Here is a 22,889-nt window from a genome sequence, read left to right as displayed (position 1 = left end):
CACAGGCCTGCAGCTGCAGCTCTGATTTGACATCTAGCCTGGGAACTTCCATATGCTGCAGGTATGGCCATAAAAAATTTAAAAAATAAAAATAGAAAGACACTAATGCCAGTGTGTCTCCTCATTGCCTCTTCACCCACATCGTCAGATGTACTATTTCCTGTTCCTAAGCCAGATAACCATGCTTGTGAAATTCATAGTCTAATTCCACACACAAGAAGAAGTCAGTTGATCATGGAAAGGATTCAGGACCTCCAGTAAAAGGAGGTCTCTAGATTCGTATTGAATAAATAATTTGGCTTTAGAGATACTTTTCTTACCCTATAATCTTTGGTCTTTTGGTTTGCAGCTATATTTTGAAATTTTGAGATTTTTGAAGGGCAGAACATTATTCTACTAATTTTTTCTTTTTTTGGCTGCATCATGGCATAAGGAAGTTCCTGGGCCAGGAATCGAACCGGCGCCACAGCAGCAACCCAAGCCACTAGAGTGTCAGTGCAATAAGCCAGGTCTTTAACCTGCTGCACCACAAGGGAACTCCTGTTCTATTAATCTTAAACTTTTATCATGTTGATTAAAATCTAAATTTCAAGCTAAGTCAGGCTGATAATTAGCTAGTAGGCACTGGTTATTTTAAATCTTTTAAAAATGATATAAAAGATTACATAAAATAAAATCTGGTCTTGAAATTCTTCATCTCTGAAGCAAGAAACTTAAAGCTAGAAGATATTTAAAAAGCTGTATTTCAGTTCCAGCTTTTTTTGACTCTCAAGTTACACCAACTTCAAAGTTGCTCTTATTTTTATTTGACTGAAAAAAGCAAAACAAAATGTTTGAATAAGTAATATTAGGAGAGAATTTATAGTGTTGCTTTGCATCTTTATGTATTTGTTATTGTACTTCTTCAAATTACTGATGATAGGACTTCTCCTGTGGCCTACAGCAAATTACTGGTGATGTTGTTTTGTTTTGGGGTGAGGCACAAAGAAGCCATCTGGGGAAGCACTTTGTGCAGGGGTAGGATGGGTGGACCTCACTGTAAAATACTGGTCAGGGACCTAGCCATTTGTTATACGCCTTCCAGATGTCAGCATCTATAGATAGGTTTTTTTAAGAGGCATTTGATTTTTCAGGGAGAATCGTTGCAATCTTCAGGGGAATGGGTGTTGGTAGATATTATACCACATTACCGTGGTGTTTGGCACCAGGGTTGTTGGGAATGAGGCGATGATCTTACCATTCAGTGTGTGACCTTTCGCTTAAGCCTTCTTCCTCTTACCTCTCAACCCCCTAGTCCTATTCCCCAGCCTGGTTTCTTTTTCTACTATCTGCTGTATCTCATTAGCTTCTTCCAGTCTCCAACTGGGAAGATGGTAATAGAATTATTTATCTGGGAAATAGGCAGTGTCCCAGGGAATCGATAGCTCTTTTTAAGCATTTGTCCTGTTTCCTAGCTCTGTCTTGTTTTGCCTAACTCTATAAGTGTCTTTCAGTTGTTTTTTTATGTTTTTTTGTTTGTTTGTTTGTTTGTTGTCTTTTTAGGGCCACACCCACAACATATGTAGGTTCTCAGACTAGGGGTCCAAGTGGAGCTACAGCCATGGGCTTACATCAGAGCCACAGCAACGAGGGATCCAAGCTGCATCTATGACCTATACCACAGCTCATGGCAACATGGGATGCTTAACCCACTGAGCAAGGCCAGGAATCGAACCATGTGCTCATGGATGCTAGTCAGGTTTGTTAACCACTAAGCCACGATGGGAACTCCTGTCTTTGAGTTTTTATTCCCTCTTTTGGATTAGCTTTTCATCTGATGAAGGTAGCATTTGATGGGAAGCATAGTGATGAAACCATGGGCTTGGAGTTAGACTACTTAAGTGACTTTGGTAAAATTATTTAACTTACCTGAGTCTTGGTTTCTGCATCTGTACAATGGGAGAGTAGGAGACCAGCCTCATCAGATTGTTAAGTTTAAATGAGATTATGCATAATTGCCTGGCACAAGGCATTTATGTTATAAATGCTTATTCCCTTCAGATATTTAGTTCAAATAAGTAATCTTTTTTAACATGATTTTATGCTCAGTTTTAGCTGTCTGTGTAAAGATTTAAAATGAGTGGAGCAAGTTATATTAAATGAGCTATTGACTTGAACTGTCTGCTTCAATTCTAAAATTTCCTATTTTTAGGTTTAATTCAGCAATTTGTAGTGAAATTCAAAGTGGCCATTAGCCACCTAAATCTCACAGGCAGAGTTCTGTTTGAAATGTCTTCGGTTGTAGGCAGTAATTTTTAGATTTTGTATTTGTAAAATGGCCCACTTATAAATCATTATTTGTCAAAATACATTTATAAAGAATTAGGGATATTTCTCTTTTTTTAATGGCTGCACCCATGGCATATGGAAGTTACCAGGCCAGGAATTGAATCCAAGCCGCAGCTGTGAACTAAAGCAACACCAGATCCTTTAATCCACGGTGGCAGGCCAGGGATTGAACCTGGACTTCCACAGTGCTCTGAGAGGCTGCAGTTTGATTCTTTTTCTTTTTGTCTTTTTGCCTTTTCTAGGGCTGCACCCGTGGCATATGGAGGTTCTCAGGCTAGGGGTCTAATCGGAGCTGTAGCCACCGGCCTACACCAGAGCCACAGCAACGCAGGATCCGAGCCATGTCTGCAACCTACATCACAGCTTATGGCAATGCCAGATCCTTAACCCACTGAGTGAGGCCAGGGATTGAACCCGCAACCTCATGGTTCCTAGTCAGATTCATTAACCACTGAGCCACGATGGGAACTCCTGCAGTTTGATTCTTAACCCACTGTACCATAGCAGGAACTCCAAGAATTATAATATTTCTTTATTCCTGAAATTGCTCATTAGTTGTACTTAAACAGTCATCAGGGCTTTAATCCTATTACTTATTTATGCATCTGAATAGCAAGGCTGTGTCAGAAATTAGTGATAGATCGGAGTTCCCCTGGCAGTGCAGCGGAAATGAATCTGACTAGAAACCATGAGGTTGCGGGTTGGATCCCTGGCCTCCCTCAGTGGGTTAAGGATCCGGCGTTGCCCTGAGCTGTGGTGTAGGTTGCAGAAGCAGCTTGGATCTGGCGTGGCTGTGGCTGTGGCATGGGCCGGCAGCTGTAGCTCAGATTAGACCCCTAGCCTGCGAACCTCCATATGCTGCAGGTGCGGCCCTAAAAAGACAAAAGAAAAGAAAAGAAAAGAAATTGGTGATAGATAATAAGCTAACTTTATCAAAAGTTTTAATTAGCAATTACTAATTACTTAATACAGCGTGTGCCTCGCTATGTAATGCAAACCGTTGTCATGAAAACTGCTTATGCTTCAAATACTCTAGTTGACATTAGTGAATCAAAATTTTTTGGAGTGCTTTTCATAAAACAAAGACTAATTTTTACCTTTTTCTGTATTTTTCCCCCTTTTTGTTTTTTTAATTCATTTTCCTATTTAACTCTTTTGGAAAATATTTACTTCTCCCTCAAACAATCTTCTCCCACACATAGTTTTATCAGTACACTAAATATATGTTTATGGTACCCTGTTCTAATATCAGTAACTTAATTATCAAAAATATATCTCATTCATTTAGACATTCTGTTACCTGTGCTAAGGATGGCAAAAAAAAAAAAAAAAAAAAAGTGTTTGTATTCTGTCTTTCATAGACTTACATTGTTTTTGAGAGTCATGATTTATTTGAGAATATGAAATAAATCAACATTTAATTAATACAGACAATATTATAGATGCTAGACAACAGTACAAAATTTATCAAGTGAATACAAGGATGAAACGATGTCCTTGATTTGTCACTTTAAGGATAAAATGATTGCCCTAAATAGAGAGTAGCTTTAAACTATCATTTATTGTGCCCTTGCTTTGTACTAGGTTTGTATTAAGAGCCACAGAGCTCATTTAATTTTCAGTATCTCTTTAAAGTAGGTAGAGATGGTATTTTCCTGACACATTGTTGAGTAGGCTTTAAAGGAGGGTAGAATTAGCAATAAGAGGTAGGAACATAATCAGAGGCTAGAGTGCAAAGAACAAGCTATGTTTAGGGGTTAGCGAGTAGCCCTTTCTCCACTGGAGGATTAGTGGAGAAGGAGGTCTGAAGAAGCACACTTGAAGACAAGCGTGCTAGGTAAAGGAATGTGAACTTTATCCAGGAGAGCAGTGGGAAGCCACAGAAGGATTTTAGTCCGAGGAATGAAAGAACATATGCACTGGACGAAGGTTAATCTGCAAAGAGGGAAGGCCTTGCAGATGGGAGTCAGTCAGGAAGCTCTTATAGCAAATAAGCTGGGAATGATAAAGTCTGAATTCTGGTGGTAACATGGGAAAGAGAGAGGGATAAATATAAAACATTTTAAAGTAGAATTGACAAATCTTAGAGACAGAAGATAGCTAAAAACAAATCCAAAAATCTTGGCATATTTGACTAAAAGTATGGCTATTACTGCTCTTTATTTAGGAAAGATTATTTTGAATTAATTCAAATCAAAATTTTACTCAAAACCATTTTGTACGTTAAATACTCCTAGGAAAGAAGTGAATGGATTAGAAATTACTTAATTTGTATCTTTTAATTTTTTACTTTTATACCATAGATTATCTGAAAAACATGAGTTGGCAATTATATAAATTATTTGTTAATTTTATATCGGTTTATTGAACTTGTGTTTGAAAAACAAAAACAGTAGATACATGAGATCTATTGTTGCTTAAAGAGAAAGACTAGAATTAAAAAAAGACCTACATTATACACATCAGTTAAAGTGCTTAATAGTCACTGACTATGCAGTCTATGTAGACTTAGGCTAGTCTCTGCCTGCCTGAATTCTGAACTTTTTATAAAGTTTAACAAACACAGATACAGCCTTTGCCTGTAAAATCACACTTGAGCTGAGATATGAAATCAGAGATAGGAAATTTTGTTACTTCTTAAAACCCAGTGTGTATTTTAATGTTTTGTTATTCATTTCACTGTCATTTAACAGTGTGTTTGTTGTTTTAGCAAAAAGTAGCAATATATGTTTCTGATAGAATCCTTTGAGTTGGAAAGGGTACACATAAATTGTATTAATGTCAAAGAATATCTTGATTTCAGGATGCCCCTAAATCGGGTACTAGTTGCAGCTCTCGCTGTTCAAGTTCCAGACAGGATTCTGAGAGCACAAGGCCAGAATCTGAAACAGAAGACGTCTTATGGGAAGACTTGTTACATTGTGCAGAGTGCCGATCATCTTGTACCAGTGAGACAGATGTGGAAAATCCTCAAATTAATCCATGTGTGAAAAAAGAATATAGAGATGACCCTTTTCATCAGGTTGGTTTACAGTGTTGGATTATGTGGGGCTATCAGTCCAGCTCTCTATATGTACAGATTTTACAGAGGTGAAGAAAAAGCTTACACTGAGTTAAAATAATGTTCTTGTATTTTTTTTTTTTTTTTTAATGTGAGCTGTGGTTTGGCTTCATAAGAACATAGAATCTCAGTGTTTATATGATTTTGTCGCTCACCTTGCAAACATATGTTGCTGGTAAATGGGGTTTTATATGTCAAATTGTATTTGAGTTGCATTGGTTCTTTTCTCACTCAGCATACTTCATGGTCAGATTCACCTGTACCTGTGGCCTTAACATCACCTGTAAGATAATAATTTGCAAATCTACCGCTCATGAATATCAGATTTGTATCTCCAAGTGCCTATGTTAATGCTGTCCAACAGAAATATAGTAAGAGTTGTGTAATTTAAATTTTTCTAGTAGCCTTTTGAAAAACATTTTAAAAGGTGGGATTAATTTGAATATTTTGTTTAACCCAATATATTCAAAATATCATCACTTCAACATACAATTAATATGAAAAAATATTAATGAAACATTTTAATACAAAGTTTCCAAAATCTATTGTGAACACTTGCAGCACATCTCATTGGACTAGCCACATTTCAAGTGCTCAATAGCCACACTTGTTATTTTATAATAAAATTGAAGGTCTGCATATTCTAGGACTCTTTTCTTTTCATTCTAAACATACTTGAGAAGATGAACCCAAGGGACATTAAAAAATGTTCGTTGCAATGTATATGATAGTGAAAAATGGAAAATAATGTGATAGCCAATAATATAATAAATAAATCATGGCATGTGATAGAACAGTATACTCAGTTGCATACATCAAAAAGAATAAATCTCGTGACTGTAGCTTTTGAAAAAGGCAAGTTGCAGAATTATTCATAAAATTACCACTTATAATAAAATTTTTAAAAATGCAGGCTTGTAGTTTGTGAATAATAGCATATGTAGTAAGAGTATAAAAAAATGCAAGGGAGGAGTTCCCATCGTGGCTCAGTGGTCAGCGAATCCAACTAGGAACCATGAGGTTGCGAGTTTGCTCCCTGGCCTTGCTCAGTGGGTTAAGGATCCGGTGTTACTGTGAGCTGTGGTGTAGGTTGCAGACGCGGCTTGGATCCCGCGTTGCTGTGGCTCTGGCATAGGCCAGTGGCTACAGCTCCGATTCAACCCCTAGCCTGGGAACCTCCATATGCCGCAGGAGTGGCCCAAGAAACGGCAAAAAGACAAAAAAAAAAAAAAAATGCAAGGGAATAATAAATACCACATTTAAGATAATAGATTTGAAGAATAAAAGAAGGGAATGAGAGCAGAGAAGTCTACAAAATGAGTTTCAATTTTGTCTCTATAATTTTTTTAATTAAAATATCTAGTGGAAATGGGGGATAAAGTAAAAATATGCTAAAGCTTAGTGTTGCTATTCTTTATCTGATTGAAATGTTGCAATTAAAAATATATCCATTCATCTTGGCTTCAGCTTCAGGAAAAGTGTCGGGTGGGGGAGAGAAACTTTGCCACAGAGGGTTGAGGAGTGAGGAATGATGTTTAAGAAGCATGGCCTTGACAGAGAAAATGAAGGAATGTTGTGAACATACTTGAAGGAATGTTGTGAACATACTTGAGCACTTGAGCACTTATGTGCAGAGGAGAAAAAACAGAAGGGAAGAATTGAAGAGGTAGAGGAGAAAAAGTTGTTGAATGAAGTTTCTTAGGGTTCTGGAGGGGAAGCATAATTAGGAAGCTTAGCCTCCAGCAGGGAGCGGAATACATCCTCTGATGAGATAGGAGGAGGAGGAAGAGTACATGAAACAACTGAGATTGTAAGAGAATTACTGCCTGATGGTCTCTCTTTTTTTTTTTTTTTCTTTTGAAGTTCAGGAGGCCAGGTGGTATATTAACAATAAAGAAGTGAGATAACAGGATAAGGGGTTGTGGATGGTGGTGAAGGCTTGATGTTATCATTTGTGGGAAATGGAAATGGTGGAGAGAGTGTATGTGTTTGCATGTGTTCAGGCCAGTTAATGCATTGAAAGAGTCATACTGCCGCATTACTGAGAGTCCAGGTGGAATCTGAAACCATGAATTTGTAGTTGCCCATCCTACACAGTTGTGTGATGTTCTCTGGAATAGTTGTAATAATAATAGCAAACTTTTAATAAGAATTTATTATATACCATGTGGTATGCAAAGTAATCTAGATGCATTATCTCATGTAATTCTCATGACCTATGACAATGTAGTTTATTTTTTATTTAGGTGAAAAAATGGAGGTTTAGAATTAAATAATGCACTCAGAGTCATTCAGTGTAGGTGCTAAGTAGTTGCTCTTCAAGGGTTGCTATCTAAGGGAAGGATATGCTGGTTGAAATAATGAATATAATAGAATCTAGACATGATAGATTGAGAAGGAAATAAAACCCAAGAAGGGACTGATAGATAGAAGGATATGTGTGTTCCAAGGAAAAGTGTTTTTTGAATTTAAAGTTTGAGAGACCTGGTAAGATGAGAGGTTGTGTCTGAAAACTCATTTCAGTTCTCTGTGGTGACAAGGTCCAAGGTATGACCATGGAAATAGTTGAAGGTACCTGGAATTTAAGAACTGAAACAAATATAATGAACAATGCATGAGAAAAGGGTGTTGGATGAGTCATCTGCATATTCATCTAAGTCGCTGAGGGTAATAACTGGAATTGAGGTTTAGGAAAATGCCTCTGAGCTATTTTCCCAGCAGCCCTATAAGCAGCACAGAGGCAGAGACCATGTGTTGTTTTGCTCTTCATTGTATCACACAGTGCCTGGTACATAGTAGGTGCTTAATGAATATTAGTTGAATGAATGAATGAAACAAAAAAATTTCAAAACATGCCAGTTAGGCCTTTATTAAATGATGAAAAAATTATTTTTAATGAATGCCCAATATACAGAATAAATTGTCACTAAACCTATCATGCCACTTTGTTTCCTTTTTTTTTGGTAAGATAAAATTTTTTTAATATTTAGATACTCTGAATATCTTATTATAGTATCCTAAGTTTACATTGGTTTTGCTTTTGGATTACAGACTTGATTTTAGACACATTTCATATTCTCAGGCTTCCAAAAAATAAACTGATGTTTTCAGTTTTATTAGTATCCATGTAATGGAAATTAGTTACCTTTATTGAAAAGCTGTCTGGCTTTTTTCTTGTTTGACCTAGGTTTCTATTAGGTTTGGGAGGACCCTTTTCTGCCTACCATGAAGACTGAAAAAAAATCTCTCTTCATCAAGAAGCACTGAGAATTTGAATCAGTGTATCCTAGTCAGGATATGACCATACTTGTAGCTTTGTTTTGTTTTATTTTCTTTTTAATAGTTAGAGAAACATTTCTAAAAGAGAAATTTTTTCTCCTGTGATCATGGCTGAGCATGTAATAAAATAGAAGTCCACATTCAAGTGAAATTCATTTTTCAGCAGGTAAAGCCATATTTCAGTGGTAACAGTTCTCACAGGTGGAAGCTTCAAGAAAGCCATTGTCACAGTGAATTTATTTGAAATAAAACATGCCATGATTTACGTGTTTTAATGTTTTCAGGCAGTTGTGAATAAAGAAAGAGCAAAGCGGTTGAGATTTTGATGAGGATGAGGAACAACCATTGAAAGAATTCTAAATTTTATATTGAAAAACAAGGAAGAACTTACATGATAAAATTATAAAGTGGAATTATTTGCTCTGATGTTTTCCCTGAGACTTTATAAGTTTCATGTAATGCATTTGTTCATACACTGAAAGCTGTACATGTTTCAACAAGACTGTTTTTCAGAGTTTCTAGACATACACACACACACCCCTATATTTTTAAAATTAACTCCTTTTTAAAATTCTCCAGTTTCTAGTTGCTTTCTACTCTCTTGCTTTCTGCCTTTCTAGAAATAGGAGAATGCAGTTAAATGCTAGTTAGAGTAACCGGGAAGATGAGTGGCAAAATGAGTGCTTTTGGAAGGAGATTGAAGCACTTTTTGATTTCCTGTTTCTGGACATTCTTGGTATTGTTCATGTAATTCACTGTTACATACTGAAAAGAGAAACCTGTATCTCAGTGGTTGAAATCTGTTGCCTTTCAGGCCCAGGTTTTTCTGTTCAGCTTCTCATACTTGTTGCTAGCTTTTTAGTTCTGTTATGTTTCTTTTTTAAAACAAAAAATTGTATTATAGTTGATGTACAATGTTCTGTCATTTTCTGCTGTACAGCAGTGACCTAGTTATACATATACATATGTATATATTCTTTTTTCAGTTATGTTTCATATTATTAAATTTCCATGGAAAGTTTGATATGTATTTTGGTGCGTATTGTTTCTATTCCAAACTAGAATATTTTGTTTGGAAATAAATTATAAAACATTATTGAGGAACTGCATGAATAGTTAATAACTGTCATAACTCTTTAAGACTCTCCAGTAGTAAAATATATACCACGAAGTTTATATTGTATATTTATTATTTATATGAAAATGGTATATCTTTGGGAAAGATAAATTTTTAGAGGAAATTTCTTCATAATCAAATAACTGAATTAAAAGAACTTTGCTGATAGTTTGCTGGTATGACTACTGGCATTCTGTTTTGCCTGTATTTATCAGTTTTTACTCTGTTTATAGGAAATATGGTATATAGAGCCTAACATAAAGAAAATTAATGTATGAGGTCAGAATATTTTCCTCTCTCTGTTTTCTTGCATACTATTATATTATTTTATACCTTTAATTGAAATGAATCTAATGAATCAGTGCAATTTTACTCCCCCAGAGGAAAACACTATATTCCTTAAATTTACAGAAACATATCTTTACCATATTTGAATCACATTTTTGTGGTTAAATTACATTATTCTCCAAAGAATAAAAACTCTGAAGTAGATTCTTGTGTTCATTGTTAGAATTTTTCTTTTTCAATTTTTCAATTAAAAAAAAATATTTTTAGCTGTGTCTGTGGCATGTGGAAGTTCCCATTCCAGGGATCAAACCTGTGCCACAGCAGTGACCTGAGCCACTGCATTGACAACACCAGATCTTTAACCCACTGAGCCAAAGAAACTCAAATTATTTTGATGAAGTATATTATAAAAATAAGTTAGAAATACTGTCATGTGGACAAATTTATCCCATCCTGGGGCTAATCTTTTAGTGTTACTTCTACCAATATCTGATAATGAAAGATTAGTATTATATTAATGTTGTTACTATCTTTATTTTTATTTTTTAATTATTTTAAAAAAATTCTCTTTTTAGGGCTGCTCCTGCGGCATATGGAAATTCCTAGGCTAGTAGTCGAAAGGGAGCTGCAGTTTCTGGCCTATACCCCAGTCACAGCAATGCCAGATCTGAGCCACGTCTGCAACCTACACCACAACTCACAGCTAGATCCTTAACCTGCTGAGCAAGGCCAGGGATTGAACCTGCATCCTCATGGATACTAGTTGGCTTTGTTACCACTGAGCCACAGCAGGAACTCCTGTTGCTATCATTAACCCCAGCTATCCTATTGTAAAGTTTTATTTTATTTTTTTTTTGTCTATTGTAAAGTTTTATTCCTTTAATTATAGATCTGAAAGAAACAAAAAACCCAAACAAACTTAAGTATTTGAGTTTTATTTTCATTAAAGCTTTTCTTTTTACCTTTTATTCCTTGAAACCTTGAAAGAGACTTTAATTCTACTTGGGAGAGTACTTCTAGTTCTTTGTGCTTCAGGGTGTAATATTTGCTCTGAAAGGGAAAAAAAAACTAAATCAATACTTTGAAAAAATGCTAAATTAAAGAATCAGAAAAGTAGCTAATTCACATATTAAGGGTAGGTGTGTATCTCAGAATGAGGTTGGATCACTGTTTAGTGTTTCAGAGAGGTTCCAGTCTCAGCTGTTATTCTTTTATATTGAATGATCATAAATTGGACAATCAGTAATATAAGCAGTCATTATGAATAGGATGTCCATTTATCTTTGAACACTCATATGTTAAGAGTTATGTACATTGATTTACAGACTGACAAATAAGTGCTTTTGCTGACAGATTTTAGAGTGTTTCTGAACAATAGGTTGCCTAATATATGTTATAAAAAGTTAACTTGTATGTTTTTATAACTAATTTTTTACCACCTCTTCATTGTATACAATGTTAATTTTAAGGTAGAATTTTAGTGTTGTTGAAATTGCGCATTATATAGCTATGCCCTGGTGTATGTGTGTGTGTGTGTGTGTGTGTGCGTGCGCGCGCGCGCTCTATAAATAAAATATGATAAATGCATTCGTCAATTTCTACTTTTAATGTAGATACATTTGTGTGTATAGAGCTATATATACACACATACATATTTTATTAATGAAATGCAATTAATATATTCACCAATTTCTGTTGTTTATTTATTTATTTTTTTTAGAGTCATTTGCCCTGGCTCCATAGTTCCCACCCAGGATTAGAGAAAATAAGTGCTATTGTATGGGAAGGCAATGACTGCAAGAAAGCCGACATGTCTGTTCTTGAAATCAGTGGGATGATAATGAACAGAGTGAGTTTTAAATTTTTATTCTTTTAGTTCACGGATAAGAGTGGTTATTAATATATTAAATGATTACCGGAATGTTATATTTACAACCTACTCACCTCATTTCTTCAATCTGAAAAAAAGTTATTTGTAATTGGCTGTGATTTAAACTGTGAGTTGTCATCAAATCACTCTCATCTTTTAGTGTTTTTCATTCTTTTGATCAAGAATAGATGATATAGGAGTTCTTTTGTGGCACAATGGGTTAAGGATCCAGCGTTGTCACTGCAGCGGCTTAGGTCACTGCTCTGGCAGGGGTTCAGTCCCTGGCCTGGGAACTTCTACATGCCATAGTCATGGCCAAAAAAAAGAATATACAATTTAAAATTTTTTTGTTCATGCTATTCTTTTTTCTTTTTTTCCTTTTTTTTTTTCTTTCAATGGAGCAAATTTAGCAGCTGCTAGATATATACAGGTGTTGATGAAAATTTATTTTTCTGTATCATTTCTCCTGGGTCATGTATTTATTATTATTCAAAACATTAAAAAATTCAAACTGGAAAATTTGTGTTGATGTTTGCCTATTTAAATATATAGAAGTAATGCAACTAGTGATAAAAATTTTGAGTATTTGTGGAGTGCAAATACTATGAATTTTATTATAGTTTTTCTTATTTCTTTTAGCAGATCATTACTACTTTTTAATTTTTACCTAATTCCTTTGGGCAACTAGGCATGATTTAACTTGCAGTTTTAAATTTCTTGTGTTTGTTACACTAGAATTGTTCTGGACACTTTGTATATGATAGCAATTACAATAACTAGTTTCAGAAATTGACCTACTTCGTATTACCTATCTCTGAGCAGTGAAAAGCTATTACAGGGAATCTAAAGTCCTTAGATTTGGTTGATACTGTATACTTTAACTATCTGAACTAGCAGATTTTTGCATAATGTATGATATGATGGTAAAAAAGTAGATGATATTTAAGATCCCTCTCAGTCCTACCAATTTTGTATTTTCTCATTATTTAATTTCCACTTTCCTTTTTTATAATTCCCCCACCCTCTTTTTCTTATTTAACTTTCCCCCCCAGTATATTCTTTCTTCTAAAATGGTTTTAGAGTTTGAGATATCCATTTGTGTATTGAATCTTTGAAGTAAAATAAGAATTATAAATTTATCAAATCAGTGTAATTGTAGATTTTTCTTTAACTGAATTTAAGTGGATATGATAGCTCATTTTTTAAGTATTGCAGTATTTGTAAATATTTCTGACTTTTTATTTTTATCTTTTTAGGGCCACACCCATGGCACATGGGGGTTCCCAGGCTAGGGGTCACATTGGAGCTGTAGCCACCAGCCTACACCACAGCCATAGCAACGCCAGATCCGAGCTTAGGCTGTGACCTATACCACAGCTTGCAGCAACGTCCAACGTCAGATCCTCAACCCACTGAGCGAGACCCCAGGGTGGAACCTGCATTCTCATGGATACTAGTCAGATTCATTTCCACTGAGCTACAGTGGGAACTCCATTTCTGACTTTTAAAATAATGAGATACTGGAGTTCCCATTGTTGTGCAGCAGAAACAAATACGACTAGGAACCACAAGGTTTCGGGTTCGATCCTTGGCCTCACTGAGTGGGTTGAGGATCCGCATTGCCATGAGCTGTGGTATAGGTTGCAGACATGGCTCAAATCTGGCATTGCTGTGGCTGTGGTGAAGGCAGGTGGCTTCAGCTCGGATTCAACCCTAGCCTGGGAAACTCCATATGCCACAGGTACAGCCCTAAAAAGCAAAAAATAAATAAATAAATAAAATATATAAAATGAAATAATGAGATACATAGAACTCTTTTTCAAGATCCAGGTAAGACTGAGTTAGTAAATCCTTTTGCATCTACTTGGTAAATTAAAGATCTGGTAATGAACTGTTTTTAAAAACCGGAAAAATAATGACATTTATATGTAATAGGTTCTCAAACTTTGAGTAAATTTAAATTTCATTATTCATGTATTAAAACTAGTATATTTTAGCAAAATGATTTCATAACGCTTCATTAGGAATTCATTTTACTATAGATAAAATTTGTGTAAGGTTTTTTTTTTTTTTTCCTCTCTCTCTCTCTCTCTAAAGGTTAACAGCCATATACCAGGAATAGGATACCAGATTTTTGGAAATGCGATCTCTCTAATCCTGGGTTTAACTCCATTTGTTTTCCGACTCTCCCAAGCTACAGACTTGGATCAACTCACAGCACATTCTGCTTCAGAGCTTTACATGATTGCATTTGGTTCTAATGAAGATGTCATAGTTCTTTCTATGGTTATGATAAGTTTTGTGGTTCGTGTGTCTCTAGTGTGGATTTTCTTTTTTTTGCTCTGTGTAGCAGAAAGAACTTATAAACAGGTAGGTATAATAGGCTTCTGAACAGAAGAATTTTTTATCCTTTTCATAATAGTCAAAGTATTCCTGAAGTATTTTAGTATTTCATTAAATCATTTTGACCTGCTAATTATTTTCCTATTTTGTTTTTATAATACTTAACCAAATAAAATCTTAATAATCTTTATTTTGTTGATTTTTGTTTTTATGTGGTAATCTACTTGAAAATTAATTTTTATCTTAATCTTTTTTAGCGATTACTTTTTGCAAAACTCTTTGGACATTTAACATCGGCAAGGAGGGCTCGAAAATCTGAGGTTCCCCATTTCCGATTGAAGAAAGTACAGAATATAAAAATGTGGCTTTCTCTCCGGTCCTATCTTAAGGTAGAATGGTAGTGATAAAAGTAATCTTAACGTGCTGGCTCCCTCTCATAGTTCCAGTTTCTTTGTCCATATGTATGTATGTCTAGATTTATAGTCATATTTATACTCATATGGTGCTATGTGGCCATGCTTAGTGTTCATTTCGATCTATATGCAGAAATTCAAAGTAAATATTAAACTGGTTCTTTACAGTAAGATGCCTGAAGTCTGAAAGGCTTAAATGCATTTTAGGTAGATGATTCAAGATCAGATATCCTAAATTTATCTTCGTTCATAAATCTTAACAACTTCTACTCATTCAAAAGCGAAATATTTGCTACCAAGAATGGTTATCACAAGCCAGCAGAGGGAGCCCACTGCTTAAAAAAAAGAATTAACAACAACAACAAAAAATCTGTCAATGAGTTGCCTCACTGAAGTGGCCTATTACTATTTGGAAGTATTAGCTAAGCCATCCTTTTCATGCCATTCTTTTCCTTTACTCTTTTAAAATAACTTTCCTAATTATGAAATTAAGATATAAAAACTCAGGAGGGAAATGGGAAACATCTGAATTAGTTTTAGGAAAACACTTTTTCTGAGGATTATTTCTTTGTTGCATTAGCAGTGAATTTCATTATGTATGTAGTAATCATGTCTTAATAAATTTGACTGAAAGGCCAACTACCCTCTGACATACTTAGATCTTCAATGCTTTTCATTTTGAAGTAACAAGGAAAGAATTAGAAAATATTTGTACTATTTGTCTACCCTCCTATTTAAAAAATTCGTTATTCTCTTTATTTAACTTTTTAAATTCAACTTAGTCCCCATTGGGAGATGCATACAGACTGGTGTAGATTATTTTCTCTCACTGTGACACCTCTGGAAGGATGGGTATGATTTTTGTTACTTGGCTAAGTGAGAAGCCACCTAAAATTTCCCCTATCAACCCTGAGTAGATAAGGCATTCTTTTATGCATTGAAGAAAATATGTGAGGAAAACATGTAACCCCAGACCTAAGAATTATTCTGGGTACTGACTTTCACTCTTGCATTTCCATCATTCAGTTTATCACCAGTTCCCACCCTTTCTGCTTCTAGAATATATCTTGAATGCCTTTACTTCTCTTTTTTTTTTTTTCCATTGCCACCCCACTAATTACAACAACTGATCATTTTCTGCATTGGTCTACTTCAGTTGCCTTCTTTTTTATTTGGTCCTTTTAGGGCCACACTCACAGCATGTGGAGGTTCCCAGGCTAGGAGTCAAATCGGAGCTGAAGCTGCTGGCCTAAACCATAGCCACACCAATGCCAGATCCAAGCCACGTCTGCGACCTACAGTATAGCTCACAGCAACACCGGATCCTTAACCCACTGAGCAAGGCCAGGGATTAAACCTGCGTCCTCATGGATACTAGTCAGATTCATTTCCTCTGAGCCACAATGGGAACTCCCAATTGCCTTTTAACTGGCCTCCCAGCTTTCCTATTCCCCGCTTTTAATATTTCCTTCAGTTTCCCACCAGAGAAGTCTTAAACATGGGTTTGACCATATTCTTAAAACTCTTTGAAGGTTCTCCCTTGCTCTTAGCATGAAGAACACAGTCTTAACAGGGCTTATAATGCCCTTGGTGTCCCAGCTTCTGCAGATAGCCTAACACTCTTGTTTTATTTCAAACACTTTCTTCCCTGCTTTCCAGCCACACTCTACTGCTTCAGTTCTTTGAATGCACCTTGATCTTTTCTGTTTTATACTCTTGCTTATACCCTTCTTTCTGCCAACAACACTGCCTTGTTGCCATCATGCCCCTGCAGCTTAGTTTGGTGTAGCTCTCACTTCCTTGGGGAGATCTTCCCAGGCCTGCACAGTTTTGGAGGGAACTAGGATGTAGGCCTGGGATGATCTCTTTGAGGAAGTGATATTTATACCAAACTCCCTACCAGTTTTCTCAAATTATTCTCTACCTTTTCTTCATAGCACTCATAACAACTTATATATATATATGTGTGTGTGTATACACACACACACACACACACACACACGTATGTTTATCTGTGACTGTGAGCTTGATGTCTGACTCCCTGTGAGTTCCTGTGAAGAAAGGGTCCTTGTCTGTTTTGCTTTCTGTTATATTTCCAGCGCCTAGCACAGTGCTTCATTCTGAGCAGATGCTCAAAAAACATGTTCAATACATGATTAGTGTTTGACAAAATGGAATATTTGAAAGTTACCCTAAGAATTCTAAGCTATATATTCACCATGTTCACTGTGTTGCAAATCCTCAGGAAATAGTAACACTTTATAATTAAAATTTATCTCACAAATAAGGAGTATTTTCAATGTTGTAAGCTCTGATTACCACCCAGTGATGGATCAGTACCTTAATTGAAAGTGTGGAATTGCCTGATAATTATTAAATATATTTAAAAGTTTTTTCCCTTTTTCCCCAGCGTCGAGGTCCTCAGCGATCAGTAGATGTCATAGTTTCATCTGCTTTCTTGTTGACTATTTCAGTTGTATTTATCTGCTGTGCCCAGGTGAGTTAACTTGTTCTGTGTAGAAATTAGATAATCAGATCTATAAATATTCAGCCTCATAAGGCTTTCTAATAATAAACAGTCAAAGTAATAAATAATTTGAAATTGACTTTTTATAGTTTTTTTCAGTAGAATAAATAAATGCATCTTTCTACGTCATGAACAGTAGATAGCTTATTCTTAGATGTTTTTTAATTGAACATGTAATAATTAGTTTTCATCTATAATTCACCTGGTTATCTTTATTTCCCTCAAAAGCTTATGAGTCACTAGAGTTATGAAATTGTTTCAGACTATTTTCCATGAATCTCTGCTTGATTTACATTTAATCTTAACTTTTAAAATTTATATCTGAATTTTCACTGTGACTTGACTGCCACATACTCTGAAAACAAATTCTCATTGCCAAAGATTAGTCAAGAAACACAAATGTATCTTGGGCTATGTTCTGTGCTATAGAATTTGAACTTCCATTTCAGGTAATTTGACATACTAAATGACCTGAAAATTCTTCTGCTTTAAAACATCATACAATGGTGGTGGTGGGGACTAGCCTTTTAATATATACAAGTGAGTTTTTTGTATGTATACTACGTATATGTCTGAGTTACAAAGACAGTAAGGGGCCAAAAATGAACATAAAACTGAAAAATAGAGCAGTTAGTTTTATGTGTTAATGCTGTGGCAGCCCCATGAAAAGAAGGTGAAGTGCATTGTCAGTCTCAGTGTCTGAGAGACTTCAGATTTTATGCCCATGTGAGGACAGAAGATGAGATCTCAACCTGCGCTACCTCCTCCTACCCCATAAAGTCAGAATCCTCAAAGGCCTACAGACTTAGTGAAAAGGTGGAGTGAGAAAAACAGTCTGGGGAGTTCCCTCGTGGGCTAGTGAGTTAAGAATCCACTATTGTCACTGCTGGTGCAATTTGATCCCTGGCCCCAGAACCAGGCCCCCAAATAAAAATACTTTATTTTGGGGGCACGGCAAAAAAATGAATAGAAGTGAGATAAAATAACCCCCAAAACAGTCTATCACAACATGGGGAGACAGTGAGGAAGCTTGTTTGATTCTGCCTGGATTCTAGCAAGGAGGCAGGGAACGTCTTTCTTAAGAATATGTAGCCATAGGTTTGCCTTTATTACAGGTTCAGGGTTCAAATATACATTAAAGATCTTGTCCTGTAACTCCTTTGTCAAGAAATTAATGTAAAAAGTGATCCTAGATGCCTGGATATCTGGAAGAAGCAAAACCAAGATTGTTCTTGGGGCTGTGATATCAACCCTAGCTAGGCCTTACAGGATTTCCACAGATAAAGTCCTGTCAGGTTTCAAAACACATGAAAAAAACAATACACCATGAGTGGGACAACCGATCAACACACAGCAGGAGTACATCTCCAGCTCCTTGAGTTTTGATCAAATAGAAACTATATGCTTCTTTAAAATAATTGAAGACATAGATAACACTATGAAAAAAGGACAGATTACATTTGACAAAATAACTAAAGATTGCTTCATAGAAGTAAATAATACAGGCAATGACATGAAAAATACAGCAAGTAGAATAAATAGCAGCTGAAGATGATTAGTGAAGTAGGAGATGGAAGGAATTATCCAGAATATAGAATGGAGATGAAGAAATAAGAGGAGATTGAGACAGGAGATCCAACATATATCTAATAGGGATTTGAAATAGAAGAGGGAGAACCGTATTTGTAGAGATAATGGCTAAGAGTTTTTCTCAATTGATGAAAGATGTTAATTTTCAGGTTTATGAAGAACAAGAATCCACAATAAAAATAAATCCACACTTAGACACATTATAGAGAAACTGTAGAACACCAAAAACAGAAAAATCTTAAAAGCAACCAAAAGGAAAAAGACTGATATCTTTACTCACAATTACTTATTGCATCTCAGTGTTTTTTTCAGGGGTTTAATTTTCCATGTTGCCTAAGTAATCTCGTAGTAGTTCTGTCTCTCATGAACGTAAAATCTATCTATTGCTGTCAACAAAAGACACATGAAATGTAGTAAGATTGAAAATTTTTTAATGTAAAAGGATAGAAAAATATATTGTAGATAAATTCTAGCCAAGAGAAAACTGGTGAACTTAACATTAATGTCAGATGAAATAGACTAATTCAAGAAGTGTTACTGAGAATAAAGAGAACCCTGACAAAAATTTAAAGAATTATTCATCAGGAGAATGAAGGTCTAACAAGTCCAGGCTTGTATGCATGTAATGACATAACTTCAAACATAGCTATATACAGCCAAAATCAATAGCACTGTAATGAGAAATTGATAAAATACCACATTGGGAGGTTTTAGCACATTTCTTTCATAATTGATTAAGCAGACAAAATGTAATGAAGATATGTATCTAAACAAGATAGTTAGAATTTTGTTCTATAATTGGAAATGCATATTCTTTTCAGGCACAGGACAGTTTATAAAACTTCCCCATGTAGTAGGTGACAAAGCGATTCTTATTCTGTATAGACTGTTAGCTTGTATGCAGTTAAAGTAAAAAATGATAGCAACAAGAAAAAGTACATTTGGAAATTTCAAAGCATACTTTTATTTTTATTTTTTATTTTTTTGTCTTTTGTCTTTTTTGTTGTTGTTGTTGTTGTTATTGTTGCTATTTCTTGGGCCGCTCCCGAGGCATATGGAGGTTCCCAGGCTAGGGGTTGAATCGGAGCTGTAGCCACCGGCCTACACCAGAGCCACAGCAACTTGCGATCCGAGCAGCGTCTGCAACCTACACCACAACTCACGGCAACGCCGGATTGTTAACCCACTGAGCAAGGGCAGGGACCGAACCCGCAACCTCATGGTTCCTAGTCGGATTCGTTAACCACTGCGCCACGACGGGAACTCCTCAAAGCATACTTTTAAATAACACAAGAAAAAGAAAAAAAAGCACAGTACTAAACTGTAAACTACTGAAATGGTTGAGAATTTTTTTAAAGAATACTGGTATAAATTACTTTGTGTCATTAAAGTTGAAAGCCTATGTGGACAATTTTGTAGAAATGTGTAATTTATTAATTAAAATTGACTCAAAAAGTAACTGAAAACCTGAGAAGATATATAGCCATAAAGCAGTATTGATTCAGTAGTTTAAAATTGTTATCAGAGAGTTGCCTGGTGGTCTCCTGGTTAGGACTTCATGCTTGCACTGTTGGAGCCTGGGTTCATATCCTAGTCTGGGAACTGAGATGCCACATCAAGCTGCTATACTCTGTAGCCAAAAAAAAAACAAAAAATCCCCTAAGTCCATGTGGTTTTACAGATGAGCTTTGCCAAATATTCAAGTAAACAAGTAATCCTAATCCTATACAAAAGCTCTAGTGAATAGAAAAAGAGGGAACATTGCCTCACTTTATGTACTTGATATAACCTTGTTACAATACGAGAGAGACAACATGAAAATAGGAAACAATGAGCTAATTAACTTAGATGCAAAATACTAGGAAGATGAAGCCAGCAACTTAATAATAAATATGCCATGACCAAGACAGTCTATCCCTGGAATGCAAAGATTTTCAGTGTTAAAAAAGTAGGAGGGATCGGGAGCTTGGGCTTATCAGACACAACCTAGAATAGATTTACAAGGAGATCCTGCTGAATAGCATTGAGAACTACGTCTAGATACTCATGTTGCAACAGAAGAAAGGGTGGGGGAAAAACTGTAATTGTAATGTATACATGTAAGGATAACCTGACCCCCTTGCTGTACAGTGGGAAAATAAAAAAAATTAAAATAAGTAAATAAATGGGAAAAAAAAAACTGTTTGTCTAGTTCGAGCTCCTTTAGTTGATTAAAGAAGGAGAAATCATGTGATTATCTCAATAGATACAGGAAATTTCAGTGGTGATTCACAATACAATGACAGGAAAGTAAACTGATCTTAATTTGATATAAATATATACTTCAGAAACTGAAGCAAACATTGTGCGTAGGATATTTATTACCTTGGAGATACTTATTTTAAGGTGAGGAACGAGACAAGTATCCTGTTACTGCTAGTGAGCATTTTAAGGAAGGTTTTAACCAGTGAAGATAGGAAAAAAAATAAATTGTACAAAGATAAGAAAGGAAAAAACAAAATTGTAGATGATATGCTTGTCTATGTAGAACATCCAAGTAACTTCACAGACAAATAATTAAAAGTGTTACATTTTTTTAAGAAGATCAACAAAAATGGATATAACATCAACATTAAAGAGTCAATTTTGTTCCTATAAGCTAGAGATCAGCAAAGTTCCTCTGTAAAGGGCCTGGCAATAAATATTTTAGACTTTTGCCTGATACATTCAGTCTCTCATATATTATTCTGCCCCTCCCTAAAAATTCTAATTATGTTGCAAAAGGCAACTTAAATGACAAAAAAGAGTCAAGAAAAGATATTGGCAAAATAAATGATTTGAATAGCTTTGTTATTCAGAATATATAAATAACTTATACAAGTCAATAAGAAAAACTGATAACCTAATAGAAAAAATTAGATATAAAAAGAATCTAAAGGATAACTTACAGTAGAGGAAACTCAGTGACCAATAAGCATATGAAGCCTTCCTTCCTAAATAATCAAGAACAGGAAAATTAAAACAATGTAAGAACATTTTACACCCATCAGATTGGCAAGTGTTAAGAAGTTGGCTAATGCTAAATGTGGACAAATAGGAGAGCAGAGGGAACTCCGATACATTGCTGAGAGTATAAATTGGCATAACTGTTTCAGAGGTGAATTTGTACTATCTGTAAAGTTGAATGTGTGAATATCTGAGGTCTCAGCAGTTTTACTCCTAGAATATTAACTTTGTGAGAAAAACCTTATAAAGAAGATAAAATGCGTAAGAGAATATTTATTGCAACATTGTTTATAAATGTTAATTGGTAGAGTAGGCCAATCCCATGGTGTTTGATTCTTTCGCTGTTATTATAAGGTATTCCTTATAGGAGTTCGCATGAATGAATTTGGGCTTAATGTACCATGGGTAAATGCATAAACTTTGATATAAAGTCCAATAGAACACGGAAGAATGATTTGGGCAATGTGATAGCATTTCTGTAAATTTTAAGTTATATATAAGAACATAGTTTAAGAATACATATCAAGCTAAACTATAAAAACTGCATGGAAAAGGTAAATATAAAATTCATTACCCTTGCAGAGGGATGGGGGAGAAGAGGGATGATGAAAGGAAAAGTTGAAAAGGTCTTCAACTGATAATCATCTCTTTTTCAAAAATCTGAAAGAATATTGCAAAATATTAAGATTTGGAAAAAGTAGGCAGATTTTGATTACATTATGCTCTATACCTTTTACATGCTTGAAATATTTCCTAATAAATGTGGAATGTTTTAAAAATGTAATTCTATATCGGTAATCCATTTGTATCAAGAGAAATGTTATTTTCTTTTAAAAAGCAACTCTTTGAATCACATTGCTTCTTCATATTGCCTTTTTCATACACTTTTAGTTGCTTCATGTACATGAGATCTTCCTTGATTGTCACTACAATTGGGAACTGGTAATCTGGTGCATCTCGTTAACACTTTTTCTCCTAAGATTTGTTACCCTTGGATCAGAAACAAGTAAAAAATATAGCAATACCTCAATATTACTTACTGAACAGGTGAGAATGCATGTTTATTATGTTATAAATTAATGACTATA

The 22,889-nt window shown here is 35.1% G+C and overlaps 1 protein-coding gene across 5 annotated transcripts in view; it reads left to right on the top strand.

The window, feature by feature from the left end:
- PHTF2 (putative homeodomain transcription factor 2) overlaps window positions 1-22,889 on the top strand; it is a 127,433-nt gene that overhangs the window by 94,831 nt on the left and 9,713 nt on the right. For 3 of the 5 annotated variants that reach the window (XM_084977345.1, XM_005667703.4, XM_084977344.1), the window contains 6 exons: window positions 5,132-5,350; window positions 11,794-11,922; window positions 14,041-14,313; window positions 14,544-14,675; window positions 17,110-17,196; window positions 22,693-22,848. In XM_084977345.1, the coding sequence (XP_084833471.1) occupies window positions 5,132-5,350; window positions 11,794-11,922; window positions 14,041-14,313; window positions 14,544-14,675; window positions 17,110-17,196; window positions 22,693-22,848 (996 nt within the window). The remainder of the gene's footprint in view (window positions 1-5,131; window positions 5,351-11,793; window positions 11,923-14,040; window positions 14,314-14,543; window positions 14,676-17,109; window positions 17,197-22,692; window positions 22,849-22,889) is intronic. The other 2 variants (XM_084977348.1, XM_084977347.1) reach the window with 1 other exon arrangement.

This window comes from Sus scrofa, chromosome 9 (genome assembly GCF_054392235.1).
Source record: "Sus scrofa isolate SSC_HxYL_T2T_F1_AM1 chromosome 9, Sscrofa_HxYL_maternal_Yorkshire_Landrace_v2.0, whole genome shotgun sequence".
Classification (NCBI taxonomy): Eukaryota; Metazoa; Chordata; class Mammalia; order Artiodactyla; family Suidae; genus Sus; species Sus scrofa.
Note: the sequence above shows the minus strand (reverse complement) of the source record. Positions and strands in the feature narration are given on the sequence as shown.